Here is a 13,374-nt window from a genome sequence, read left to right as displayed (position 1 = left end):
ATTTCATCTTTGATGACCTTTTTCATGACATCTTGCATGCACCATCAGTGTGAGGTAGTGGCAAGACAATTGAGTCAATGGTGTTTAAGAAAGTCACTAATTTTGCCACACAAAAGTAAAGGCTTTCATTTAAACCTCTGAAAGGGCTGCTCTGCTTTGGCAAATGCAGAAGCACTTCAAGACTGACAGCTAAAACTGTTTTCCAATGCTTCCTCATCTCTGATATTTGTTGCTACAGCTCTTTCTCAATGCGAACTTTATTTCAAGATATCTCCAATGCTTACGAAGAGCAAAGCTATTTTTTGTGGCTCAATGCATTTCTGTGCTGTGTAACCTATTCATTTAACTTTTTCCACTGAGTGAGACCTTAGTTAACCACATGGGAAACAGATAAGTTACCTATAAATACTTTGCCTGATATGCAAAACAAAGCATTTTTTATTTATTTTTGGTCAACAAAGAATTTATACATTAAGAAGCTTTTTCTAAAATCAGTCTTCTGTTTCCTTCTGTCTCCTTGAGAATTGCTTATGTCTGCATCAGATCTGTCTTTGCTTCATAATTTTTCAACGGCATGGCATCTTTCTGCAGATGAAACCCCTCACTGGCCAGATACCTGGATCCTTAAAATCAAGTAGTTCTTTGTGTTGACCTGCGGAGGTATCGTGAACAAAAGTACTGGTTGTACCCATATTTGAAATTCCCAACATTTCCTCTGCTGCAGTAAAGACACCAAACCATTCTTCTCCTCAGAAGAATTAGAAAGTACTACATCATCATCTATAGGTACATGTTTGTACATACTCCATGTGTAGCTCTGCATTCGTCTCGAATAAAAACACAACCAAAGTTCATCTTACATTCAATAAACCATACACCCAAAGGCATGATATATTAGTGTCTCCCTTCATACCTGTACATTTTTTAACCTGCTGCTAAAAGTAGCCAAATGCTTTCTCTGCTTAAAGTAGCTGAGCGTTCCTGATTGCAGCTGAATTTGGGTGCAAATTTCTCGGTGAATAGATAATTTCAAGTATGCCTTTAAGCTGTCATTGTAGAAAGGTTGCCAGTTTGTTGAAGCAAGACCTCAAGTACTTGACTAATAATTTACTCATCTCACATATTTCTTCTCTACTAAGTTGACATTAACAAAGATTATTTCTCTGCATTTTCTCTTTCTTCTTCTGCTTCCTTCCTGAATTGAATTTTTTTATCATCCCAAATATTGCATGTAAATAATGGGCTGTTATTTGACATTGGTTTATGATTGTATCACTTTACTGCAGCCAATTTATGCCTTACAGAATATATTTATAGATTGTCTTAACATTACGTTGTTACAGTAATATTATAAGTGAGCCAACCCATTTCAGTTAGATTATTTTATTTTCCCCAGCCTCATTGAAAAATCATGAGGCTACACCCTCTTCTTCCAAGAACATTGGCAGATGTGGCTAATTTTGTATTTCTAACCAATCTCGCTCACTGTCCATAGAGATGATGAGGTGCTGTTGATGGTGACTGACAGTCCGTACCATTATCGTGCCTGTACAGAGGAAGAATGTTTAATCAGTATTTGGAAGTCACAAATGGAAATGAATTTGTGAATATTGTTCATAATATGAAATTGTAGAATAAATGACTGGTATTACAGTCAACTGAAACACAGATGTACTTGCCTTACCAATTGTACCATCACCTGGAGCAAAAGTTTTCTCTAGTGGTATCTTCTGTTTCTGATTCTGCATCTACAAATACAATATGTAAGATCTGATTCTTCCAGCTCACTATGTGCTATTTCTGCCTTTGTAGATGCCCTTAATGACTAAAAGTCATTATTATCTTTAATTTATATCAACTTCTGCTTTGTTTGGGTGCCAGCAAGTGTTGCACAACAGAAACAAGAAAAGGCACTCCCTCCATATTAACTGCCAACACACAAAATGGGTTAGAACACTGTTGCAGAAACAATGAAACAAACATTCCAAATTTAAACAGACGCAAAATCTCCAAGATTGGCGATCTTTTACAGAAGCTCAAATTTTAGTGCGGACTTCAAAGCGAGATGCTTATAACAGTTTTCATAACAAAACTTTGTCTCAAAACCTGGCAGAAAATCTGAAGAGATTCTGGTTGTATGTGAAGTATGTTAGTGGCAAGAAACAATCAATGCCTTCTCTGCATGATAGCAATGGAGATACTATCAAAGACAGTGCTGCCAAAGCACAGTTACTAAACACAGCCTTCTGAAATACATTCACAAAAGAAGATGAAGGAAATATTCCAGAATTCGAATCAAGAACAGCTGTCAACATGAGTAATGTTGTTGTTGTTGTTGTTGTTGTTGTTGAAGTTGTTGTGGTCTTCAGTCCTGAGACTGGTTTGATGCAGCTCTCCATGCCACTCTATCCTGTGCAAACTTCTTCATCTCCCAGTACCTACTGCAACCTACATCCTTCTGTATCTGTTTAGTGTATTCATCTCTTGGTCTCCCTCTACGATTTTTTCCCTTCACGCTGCCCTCCAATACTAAATTGAAGATCCCTTAATGCCTCAGAACATGTCCTACCGACCAATCCCTTCTTCTAGTCAAGTTGTGCCACAAACTTCTCTGCTCCCCAGTCCTATTCATGAGTAATGTAGAAGTAAATATCCCAAGAGTAGTGAAGCAACTTAAATCACTTAATAAAAGCAAGTTTTCTGGTCAAGACTGTATACCAATTAGGTTCCTTTTGGAGTATACTCATGCATTAGCTCCATACTTAACAATCATATACAACTGTTTGCTTGATAAAAGATCTGTACCCAAAGTCTGGAAAGTTGCACATGTCACATCAATATTCAAGAAAGGTAATATGAATAATCCACTTAATTACAGTCCAATATCGTTAATGTTGATATGCAGCAGGATTTAAGAACATATATATTGTGTTTGAACATTATGAATTACCTTGAAGAAAATGGTCTGTTGACACACAATCAACATGGGTTTCGAAAACATCATTCCTTTGAAACACAACTAGCTCTTTATTCACATGAAGTGCTGAGTGATATTGACAAAGGATTTCACATTGATTCCATATTTCTGGATCTCCAGAAGGATTTTGACACTGTCACACACAAGCAGCTCATAGTGAAATTGCGTGCTTATGGAATATCATATCAGTTATGTGATTGGATTTGTGATTTCCTGTCAGAGAGGTCACAGTTGATAGTAACTGATGGAAAGTCATTGAGGAAAACAGAAGGGGTTTGTGGCAGTCCCCAAGGTAGTGTTATGGGACCTTTGCAGTTCCTTATCTATATAAGTGATTTAGGAGACAATCTTGCAGATGACGTTGTCATCTGTCGACTAATAAAGTCATCAGAAGATGAAAATAAACTGCAAAATGATTTAGAAAAGATATCAGATTGTGTAAAAAGTGGCAGTTGAACCTAAATAATGAAAAGTGTGAGGTCATCCACATGAGTGCTAACAGGAGCTCGTTAAACTTCAGTTACATGATAAATCAGTCTAATCAAAAAGTTGTAAATTCAACTAAATACCTAGATATTACAATTATGAACAACTTAAACTGGAAGGAACACATGGAAAAGGCTGTGCAGGAGACTAACCAAAGACTGCATTATATTGGCATGATACTTAGAAAATGTAACGTACCCATAAGTAAACTGCCTACACTATGCTTGTCCATCCTCTTTTAGAATACTGCTGAACAGAGTGGGGATCTTTACCAGATAGAACTGACAGAGTACATTGAAAAAGTTCAAAGAAAGGCAATACATTTTGTGTTATTGTGAAATATGGGAGAGAGTGTCACATAAATGATACAGGATTTGGGCTGAAAATCATTAAAAGAAAGACATTTTTCTTTATGACAGAATCTTCTCACGAAATTCCAATCACCAACTTTCTCCTCTGAATGTAAAAATATTTTGTTGACACTGACCTACATAGGGAGGAATGATCACCATGATAAAATAAGGAAAATCAGAGCTGGTAGAGAAAGATATAGGTGTTCATTCTTCCTGCATACTATAAGAGATTGGAATAGTAGTGAATTGCAAAGGTGGTTCGATGTACCCTCTGCCAGGCACTTGAATGTGATTTGAAGAGTACCCATGTAGATGTAGATGTAGATGTAGATGTACATGTACATGTACATGTACATGTAGACAAAACAATTTTGATGAAATATTAAGTGATTCTAAAAGTCAGATTTTCCCCATAGCAGGAACTTAGTGCTGCATGGTCTTTTGTATCAATAGGAACATGAAATCACAGAAAATCATGAATTTATTTTCCTACAAAATGAAACCTCAAGAGCATCAAGTATTTAGTCTGTATGTGCTGTCTGGGAAGAGCCTTTATCTACAGTGTTGTTACTTTATCAAAAAGTTAACATTATGTATTACATTGATGAACCACATGGTGAGTTTTTTCAAATTCGATATTGTGTATGGTGAACCTGAAGTGGTTTATGGAGGTGCCGTTTAGTTCTTGTGTTGTTCCTGAGAAAATTGAAGAAAGCATTTTTCACATTTTTTGCTGTCAGCGATGCATAACTAAAAATCTAACTGCAGCAAATTGTTTACATTTAAACAGTATCTTATCAAAGAGTTTATCTGGAAGTGCTATTTCCCCATTTTCAAAAATCTTCAATCACTCTAAAACATCAGTTTTGGATACTGGAACTGAGGAAAAGTTTCCAAGATGACTGTACACAGCAAATGGCTGAAATTCTTACAACATATTCCTAAGATCCCTATGCTGAGTAACCATATAAATTTCTTGTATGTATTTATCAGTTTCTGTGGTAAAGTAGTTCGAAGATACCACAATAGAAAATGTTAAATAGCCATATAATATCCTGTTTGAGTCAAAAATGTAATTTATGTGACATAGCATCAATAAATATGTTATTAAGTTTCTCCATTACATATCGTCAGGATTCTGGGAACTGAGTGCTGTGTTACTGAAGCACATGCAGAATCTCTCTGCATGTAAATTTCAGTATGAGGTGAAATTAGTTTTCAGCTATTTCAAACAATGGAAAATCCATGATGGACTAATGACAGTATTATGAAAAGGTTAGATTAATACTCACAATGTAGGGGAGATGTTGAGCTGCAGGTAGGCGTAACAAAAGAGTGTCAAACAAGTAAACTTTCAGGCAAGAAGCCCTTCATTGGAATGCTGATGAAGGCCTTTTTGCTGAGAACTTACTTGTTTGAGGCTTTCTTGTGTCTGTCTGCAACTCAGCATCTCCAGTATTTAAGTTATTTCGGTCTCAGATAAATAAACAATCAAAATTTTACTGTCCCATAAAGTTCCTTTCAAAAGACATATTCCTGCCTGTAGGAGGAAAATGAAGACAACAAGCTGTAGCACTTAAAACAGGCAATTGTGCTCCTTCTTCAAAGATGCTGACAGGAAGGTGGCATTGTAGCTGCCTCATTCTATGTTCCTCAACACCTTTAAAAAATTTCCAAAAAATTTGGTATACAAACACATTCATGCTTTTTTATGCTGAGAAGTAAGCAGACAGTGGCAATGGGAAAGAGATGGGAATGTAGTAAGTACTGGAATATAGCAGACAGTGGTTGTTGCACGAAAATAACATAGGAGACAAGGGCAGTGTTACAGAAAGAGAGGAACACAGTGTCAACGGAATACAGAACAGTGCACGCAAAAGAGTGAAGCAGATAGGGATAGTTGGAGAGGAATGAAGAAAATTGGGAAGTGGAAGTAGGTGAGAACCAATGATAATGCACACAGAGTCTGTGACAATTGCAAAAAAGAAGAGAGACAGTGTGTCAGTGAGAAGATACAGCAGCAGTAGGAAGGAGTGAAACAGATAGTAGCAGTAAGATAGAGCAAGCCAGAGACAGTGACAGCAAGAGGAAATAATAATACTGCTGCTACTACTAATAGTAGTAGTGAGTGAGTGAGAATGGGCAAAACAGAGTGAGGGGTATGAGTTACATATTAATGAGAAGAGAACAAATATATTTGTGTACCAAAAGTTTTGGGAAATTTTTAGGAAGGTGCTGGGTAAAGTAGGATGAGGCAGCTGGAATCAGATTTTTCAGTCAATTATTTAAAAAGGAGCATATACACTTATTTGTGTTTAGAGAGGAGCATTTTCCCAATGGTAGATGAAACACTCAAAAAAATATTACGTGTAACTGAACCAAGACATCAGATTCTTCCATTTTCTCCATATATAACACTTAAAATGCTGAGATGAAGTGGGAGATATGATACTGCGCGAAGAGTTTGACAGAGCACTGAAATACCTAAGTCGAAACAAGGCCCTGGGAGTAGGCAACATTCCATTAGAACTACTGACAGCCTTAGGAGAGCCAGTCCTGACAAAACTCTACCATCTGGTGAGCAGGTGAAGTACCCCCAGACTTCAAGATGAATATAATAATTCCAATCCCAAAGAAAGCAGGTGTTGACAGATGTGAAAATTACTGAACTATAAGTTCAATAACTCACAGCTGCAAAATACTAACGAGAATTCTTTACGGATGAATGGAAAAACTGATAGAAGCCGACCTCGGGGAAGATCAGTTCGGATTCCGTAGAAATATTGGAACACATGCAGCAATACTGACCCTATGACTTATCTTAGAAGCTAGATCAAGAAAAGGCAAACCTGTGTTTATAGCATTTCTAGACTTCGAAAAAGCTTTTGACAATGTTGGCTGGAATACAGGGAGTCGTTTCTGAAAGTATTTGTATGGAGTGTAGCTATGTATGGAAGTGAAACATGGATGATAAATAGTTTGGACAAGAAGAGAATAGAAGCTTTCGAAATGTGGTGCTACAGAAGAATGCTGAAGATTAGATGGGTAGATCACATTACTAATGGGGAGGTATTGAATGGAATTGGAGATAAGAGGAGTTTGTGGCACAGCTTGACTAGAAGTAGAGATTTGTTGGTAGGACATGTTCTTAGGCATCAAGGGATCACCAATTTAGTATTGGAGGGCAGTGAGGAGAGTAAAAATCATAGTGGGAGACCTAGACATTAATACACTAAGCAGATTCAGAAGGATGTAGGCTACAGTATGTACTGGGAGATGAAGAAGCTTGCACAGGATAGAGTAGCATGGAGAGCTGCATCAAACCAGTCTCAGGACTGTAGATCACAACAACAACAACAACAACAACAACAACACAACAAACCTTGAAAACAGCTTGTGTGTTATTATCAAAGAAATAGAAGACAAAAGTACTCTGTCTTCATCAGTGACCCATTATAAAGTTAGTCAGTTACACATTCCATGGACGATTTTGCATGATAGGTTGTAGTGATGTGGAGAAAGTCATTTTACATTGACATTCCAAGTTAATTTGTACATATAACTACTTTCTGATCACTTCCTAGTTTGTGTTTTTTCTTTATTATTTACAAAAAGAGAAAGTGTGTTCAGATTTGAGTTAGTAATTCCTGTTCACCATAGTATCCTTTGCATCACATACATGATGTAGGTATTGTCATAATAAGGTACAGCATACATACAGCACAATTCTAGATGTTAATATAAATAATATGAAATTAACATTTTACAATGTGTTTAAAAAATTTCATAATGGACTAATGGATTGGTATTAGATGTGCCCTATAACAGTTCTGACGTACAAGCAGTACACTTCAAGAAATAAGAATATACAAACAGTATTTAAAATTAACAATGAGAACAGCATGTATGAATGACAATGAGAAGAAAACAAGAGGTTATTAGTCATCAAGGAATTCAAAATACTCATCCATGATACTTCTATCAGACATACTTTTGAATATGAACAACAATGGTACTGTAAGTATTATTAACTGCATGAATAAGGGCTTGCAGTGTCTTTGTGGAGAGCTGCATTTAATAATTTTAATAACATTTTCCTGTCATTTCAAAGTATCTGAAAGTGAGGTTTTTTGACACCTCAGAACATTCTTCTATAAGATACAGTGGACTGGAAATAAGCAAAATACACTAACCTTGTACATTGTTTGCAACAAATTCCATAAATTATGCTTGGTGCAAAACAGCAACCACAGTGACTATAATCGATTGACAGGTGGAGTTTGCGTTTATGTTCTAAACTCAGTCTGTAGTGAACAGGGGCCATTCAAAACTCTCTTGAAGCTGTGGCTGTCAGAGTAAGGATGATGCAGGAAATAACTGTCTGCAATGTTTATCTTCATCTACATGGTGCAGTACCCCTGAATGTATTAGCTGCACTAATTGATAAACTGCCTAAACCTTTCCTTCTTCGGGAAGATTTTAATGCCCATAACCCCTTGTGGGGTGGTAAAATAGTTACTGGGCGAGGCAGAGTTGTCGAAACTTTACTGTGGCAAGTCGACCTCTGACTCTTAAATACTGGGGCCACCACATGTTTAAGTGTGGCTCATGGGAGTTACTAGGCCATTGACGTATCAATCTGCAGCCCAGAACATCTCCAATCTCTCCACTGAAGAGCACATGTCTGTGTGGTTGTGAGCACTTCCCCATCTTCCTGGCAGTGTCCCAGCATCAGGCACACAGATGCCTGCCCAGATGGGCTTTGAACAAGGCCAATTGGGTAACTTTCACGTTAGCTGTCACCGCTGAATCTCCCCCACGTTATAACATCGATGTGATGGTTGAGCAGATGACTAGCACAATTGTTTCTGTCACAGAAAACGGAATCCCTGGCTCTTTAGGGTGCCCAAGGTGTAAGGTAGTCCCTTGGTGTCGCCGCAAATCGTTCAAGCAATTGAGGGGTGTCTGCAAGCTTTACAGCCCGTAAGTGGCACCCTTCCCTGGAGCACATCATAGTCTTTAAATGGCTCCGTGCCAGTGTTCGCTACCTTATCGAACAACGGAAGGAGTGGCGTTGGGAGAGATAAGTCTCCACCATTGGAGGCCACATGTCTTCCCAAGTCTGGAAAAAGATCAAATGTCTCTTTGGATACCAAGCCTCAATGGCTGTCCCTGGTGTTACCATAAATGGCGAGTTATGTACCGACACAAACGCAATTGCCGGGCGCTTTGCCGGACGCTTTGCCGGGCGCTTTGCCGGGCGCTTTGCCGGGCGTTTTGCCGGGCGCTTTGCCGGGCGCTTTGCCGGGCGCTTTGCCGGGCGCTTTGCCGGGCGCTTTGCCGGGCGCTTTGCCGGGCGCTTTGCCGGGCGCTTTGCCGGGCGCTTTGCCGGGCGCTTTGCCGGGCGCTTTGCCGGGCGCTTTGCCGGGCGCTTTGCCGGGCGCTTTGCCGGGCGCTTTGCCGGGCGCTTTGCCGGGCGCTTTGCCGGGCACTTTGCCGGGCACTTTGCCGGGCACTTTGCCGGGCACTTTGCCGGGCACTTTGCCGGGCACTTTGCCGGGCACTTTGCCGGGCACTTTGCCGGGCACTTTGCCGGGCACTTTGCCGGGCACTTTGCCGGGCACTTTGCCGGGCACTTTGCCGGGCACTTTGCCGGGCACTGCATTGGATAATCACCCCCCAAGGTGTTGCACACTGGAATGATGGCTGAAAGGTAATGTACTCTAATGCACTTCATGCTGTGGTGAATCCTATAACGCCCCATTTACAAAGTGGAAGCTCTTCTGTGCTTGTGCACATTGCACCGACACAGCTCCTGGGCCTGACCGCATCCACAGCCAGGTGATTAAACATCTCTCATCTGACTACAACCGACATATTCTCATCATCTTCAACTGGCTATGGTGAGATTGTGTCTTTCCATGCAATGGCGGCGAAGCACCATCATTCCTGTGCTCAAATTCGGTAAAAACCCACTTGATGTTGATAGCTATCACCTCATCTGCCTCACCAATGTTCCTAAAAAGCAATGCCACAAGAGTGAGAATAAAACGGATGAAATGTGTTACACAAAACAGAAAGAAAGGAAAAGCCATAAGAATGAAGGGCATACTATGAACACTAAAAGGAGCAAAAGAGGACAAGAAAACAACAGAAGACAGTAAAAGATGAAAGCAGATTACAGTGGCTGGCAACCACGTGAATAGGAAGGGAAAGCCAGTGACTCTGCAACACATTAAAACCTCAACCCTAAAGCACTAGGCTGGAGGACACAGAGGGGTCAAAGGATACACTAAACCCTACTTAGAAGTATAAAACCCACTCTCACGGATAAAATGTAAAACTAAAGCTGCTGTGGAGTCATTGTGTCCAAAACCGAAGGCAGGTTGGTGGGAAAGTTGAAAGTCTGTCACAGAGTGCCTAAATGTGAGTAGTCCAGCAAGAGGTGGACAACTGTCATTTGGAACCCACAGTGACACTTAGGTGGCTTCTCGCAACAGAGTAGTTAACCTTGCATTAGCCTCATATAGTCAATGCAGAGCTGGCAGAGGATGACTGATTCCCTGGGAGAGGCCTGCCTGGAAGACTTCCACACATTCATAGCCTCCTTAATGATATGCAGTTTGTTGTGTGTGCTGTTATGCCAGTCCATCTCCCAAAGCCAGAAAACCCCATGGTGTGAGACACAATGTAGGTCAGCTTCAGAGAATGCCTATCTCCAGAATCAGTTTCCACATTGCCTGTTTGGGAGCCATTCCGTGGTTTTTCGGTTGACCCCAGGACACGTCATTATCCCTGGCCATGAACTTGCAGATAGGCAGATGTGAGGAAACGCAAATCACCAAAATGTAAGTAGTTACTCTTTTTTAAAAAAATTGTGAAGTTAACTGTTTAAGAATATAAAACGAACACAACTGTATCGTTATAAATCCCACTGATGATGGCTTAGAACAGGAGAAGGTGAAAAGTGTACGGGATAAATAAAGTAACTATCAGTAGTAAAAGGCAGCTTTATTTACAAAACAAAATTTTATATGCTTGCTGCAGAGGATGGCCACACAAACAGACTTGTTATTCAGGCCATGCCAGGCATTTCCACATGGCCCATACCAGAAATTCAGAAGATTCTTTTGAACGTCCATGAAACCATACAACACACATATTTCAACAACATATGCAAATGTAACAATCTGGTACCTAAATATTCAATGTAAAAATTAAAAACAGTTCACCCATGACCCAAAAAGCAATGCATTCTGCACAGAAAATATGGTTAAAATACGAGAAAAAATCCCTAGACTCTCAAAAACAAGAGTTAAATTACGAGTTGTATAAGACATATTTACAACTCGCAGACACCATAAATAATATGAAAGTTTTCTCACATCTGGTCAACAGGGTCGAAAAGCTTACAAAAACTGCTGCACAAAGAATAGAAACAGTTCATAGAAGAAAGATCAACCAACTCAAACTCCAGTTACAACATATTACCTTTACTCACACACACAAATTCTACCAAAGATCAGTGAACCTTACGGACACACAGTCAAACAGTAAAGAAAGACAGCTGTTGGCGAAAGGATTAAAATACAATGTAAATTCAGAAGTAGATGAAGATTGCTTAGGAAATCTAATTATAGAAGCAGGAAGTGTTTTGACAAGGGATGATAGGAAAGGAAATTAACTAGAGAACTAGTAAAAAAAGAAATCCAGAATATAATAACCAGCATAAAAATGCAACAACAAAAAATCAACAAAAACTCAGATCTGCAACACTAGGAAAAATTACGAGAAAACTACAAAAACAAAATGTCATCATTTTAAAATAATAATTCCAAACCAAAAGAAAGCAGATGTTGACAGATGTGGAAATTACCAAACAATCAGTTTAATAAGCCACAGCTGCAAAATACTAACATGAATTCTTTACAGATGAATGGAAAATCTAGTAGAAGCTGACCTCGGGGAAGATCAGTTTCGGTTCTGTAGAAATACTGGAACACGTGAGGCAATACTGAACTTACGACTTATCTTAGAAGAAAGATTAAGGAAAGGCAAACCTATGTTTCTAGCATTTGTAGACTTAGAAAAAGCTTTTGACAATGTTGACTGGATTACTCTCTTTCAAATTCTAAAGGTGGCAGGGGTAAAATACAGGGAGCCAAAGGCTAGTTACAATTTGTACAGAAACCAGATGGCAGTTATGAGTCGAGGGGCATGAAAGGGAAGCAGTGGTTGGGAAGGGAGTGAGACAGGGTTGTAGCCTCTCACTGATGTTAATCAATCTGTATATTGAGAAAGAAGTAAAGGAAACAAAAGAAAAATTCACAGTAGGTATTAAAATCCATGGAGAAGAAATAAAAACTTTTAGGTTCGCCGATGACATTGTAATTCTGTCAGAGTCAGCAAAGGACTTGGAAGAGCAGTTGCATGGAATGGACAGTGTCTTGAAACGAGGATATAAGATGAACATCATCAAAAGCAAAATGAGGATAAGGGAATGTAGTCGAATAAAGTCGGGTGATGCCGAGGGAATTAGATTAGGAATTGAGACACTTAAGGTAGTAAATGAGTTTTGCTATTTGGGGAGCAAAATAACTGATGATGGTCGAAGTAGAGAGGATATAAAATGTAGACTGGCAATGGCAAGGAAAGCGTTTATAAAGAAGAGAAATTTGTTAACATCGAGTATAGATTTAAGTGTCAGGAGCTCTTTCCTGAAAGTATTTGTATGGAGTGTAACCATGTATGGAACTGAAACATGGATGATAACTAGTTTGGACAAGAAGAGAATAGAAGCTTTCGAAATGTGGTGCTAGAGAAGATTGCTGAAGATTAGATGGGTAGATAACGTAACTAATGAGGAGGTATTGAATAGGATTTGGGAGAAGAGAAGTTTGTGGCACAACTTGACTAGAAGAAGAGATCGGTTGCTAGGACATGTTCTGAGGCATCAAGGGATCACCAATGTAGTATTGAAGGGCAGCGTGGAGGGTAAAAATCGTAGAGGGAGACCAAGAGATGAATACACAAAGCAGATTCAGGAGGATGTAGGTTGCAGTAGGTACTGGGAGATGAAGCAGCTTGCACAGGATAGAGTAGCATGGAGAGCTGCATCAAACCAGTCTCAGGACTGAAGACCACAACAACAACAACACAGTCATGCCCGAGACAGGATTCGAAACTGCAACCTTAGTGGCTGCGTGGTTCCTGACTGATGCGCCTAGAACTGCTTGGTCACACCGGCCAGCAGTACCAGAAGTAATAGAAATTATAGATAAGTACCTGGAAACTTATAGTCACCTACCTGATGAACAGATTAAGGAAATATGCACACTAATAAAGCTCATAACACAACAAAATTACTTCAAATTCAGTAATGAATTTTATTTAGAAGAAGGTGGATTACCAATTGGGTCCCCAGTTTCAGAAGCCTTAGCAGATATTTTTGTAAACCACATTTAACAGATCATTTTCACAAAAATATTAGCAAAAGAATACAACATATTATATTGGTTCAGATGCATGGATAACATCCTTTGCTTAACAGATGTACCA

At 39.3% G+C, this 13,374-nt stretch overlaps 1 protein-coding gene across 1 annotated transcript in view; it reads right to left on the bottom strand.

Annotated features, from left to right (window-relative positions):
• The window catches only part of LOC126321790 (tetra-peptide repeat homeobox protein 1-like), a gene marked incomplete at its 5' end in the record, with an annotated part of 28,058 nt that extends 18,595 nt beyond the window's left edge, over positions 1–9,463 (bottom strand). The window contains one exon of the mRNA XM_049994223.1: positions 9,050–9,463. Coding sequence (XP_049850180.1) covers positions 9,050–9,463 — 414 coding nt within the window. The remainder of the gene's footprint in view (positions 1–9,049) is intronic.
• Between the last annotated feature and the right edge of the window lie 3,911 nt (positions 9,464–13,374).

Source organism: Schistocerca gregaria, unplaced genomic scaffold (genome assembly GCF_023897955.1).
Source record: "Schistocerca gregaria isolate iqSchGreg1 unplaced genomic scaffold, iqSchGreg1.2 ptg000769l, whole genome shotgun sequence".
In the NCBI taxonomy this organism is placed as follows: Eukaryota; Metazoa; Arthropoda; class Insecta; order Orthoptera; family Acrididae; genus Schistocerca; species Schistocerca gregaria.
Note: the sequence above shows the minus strand (reverse complement) of the source record. Positions and strands in the feature narration are given on the sequence as shown.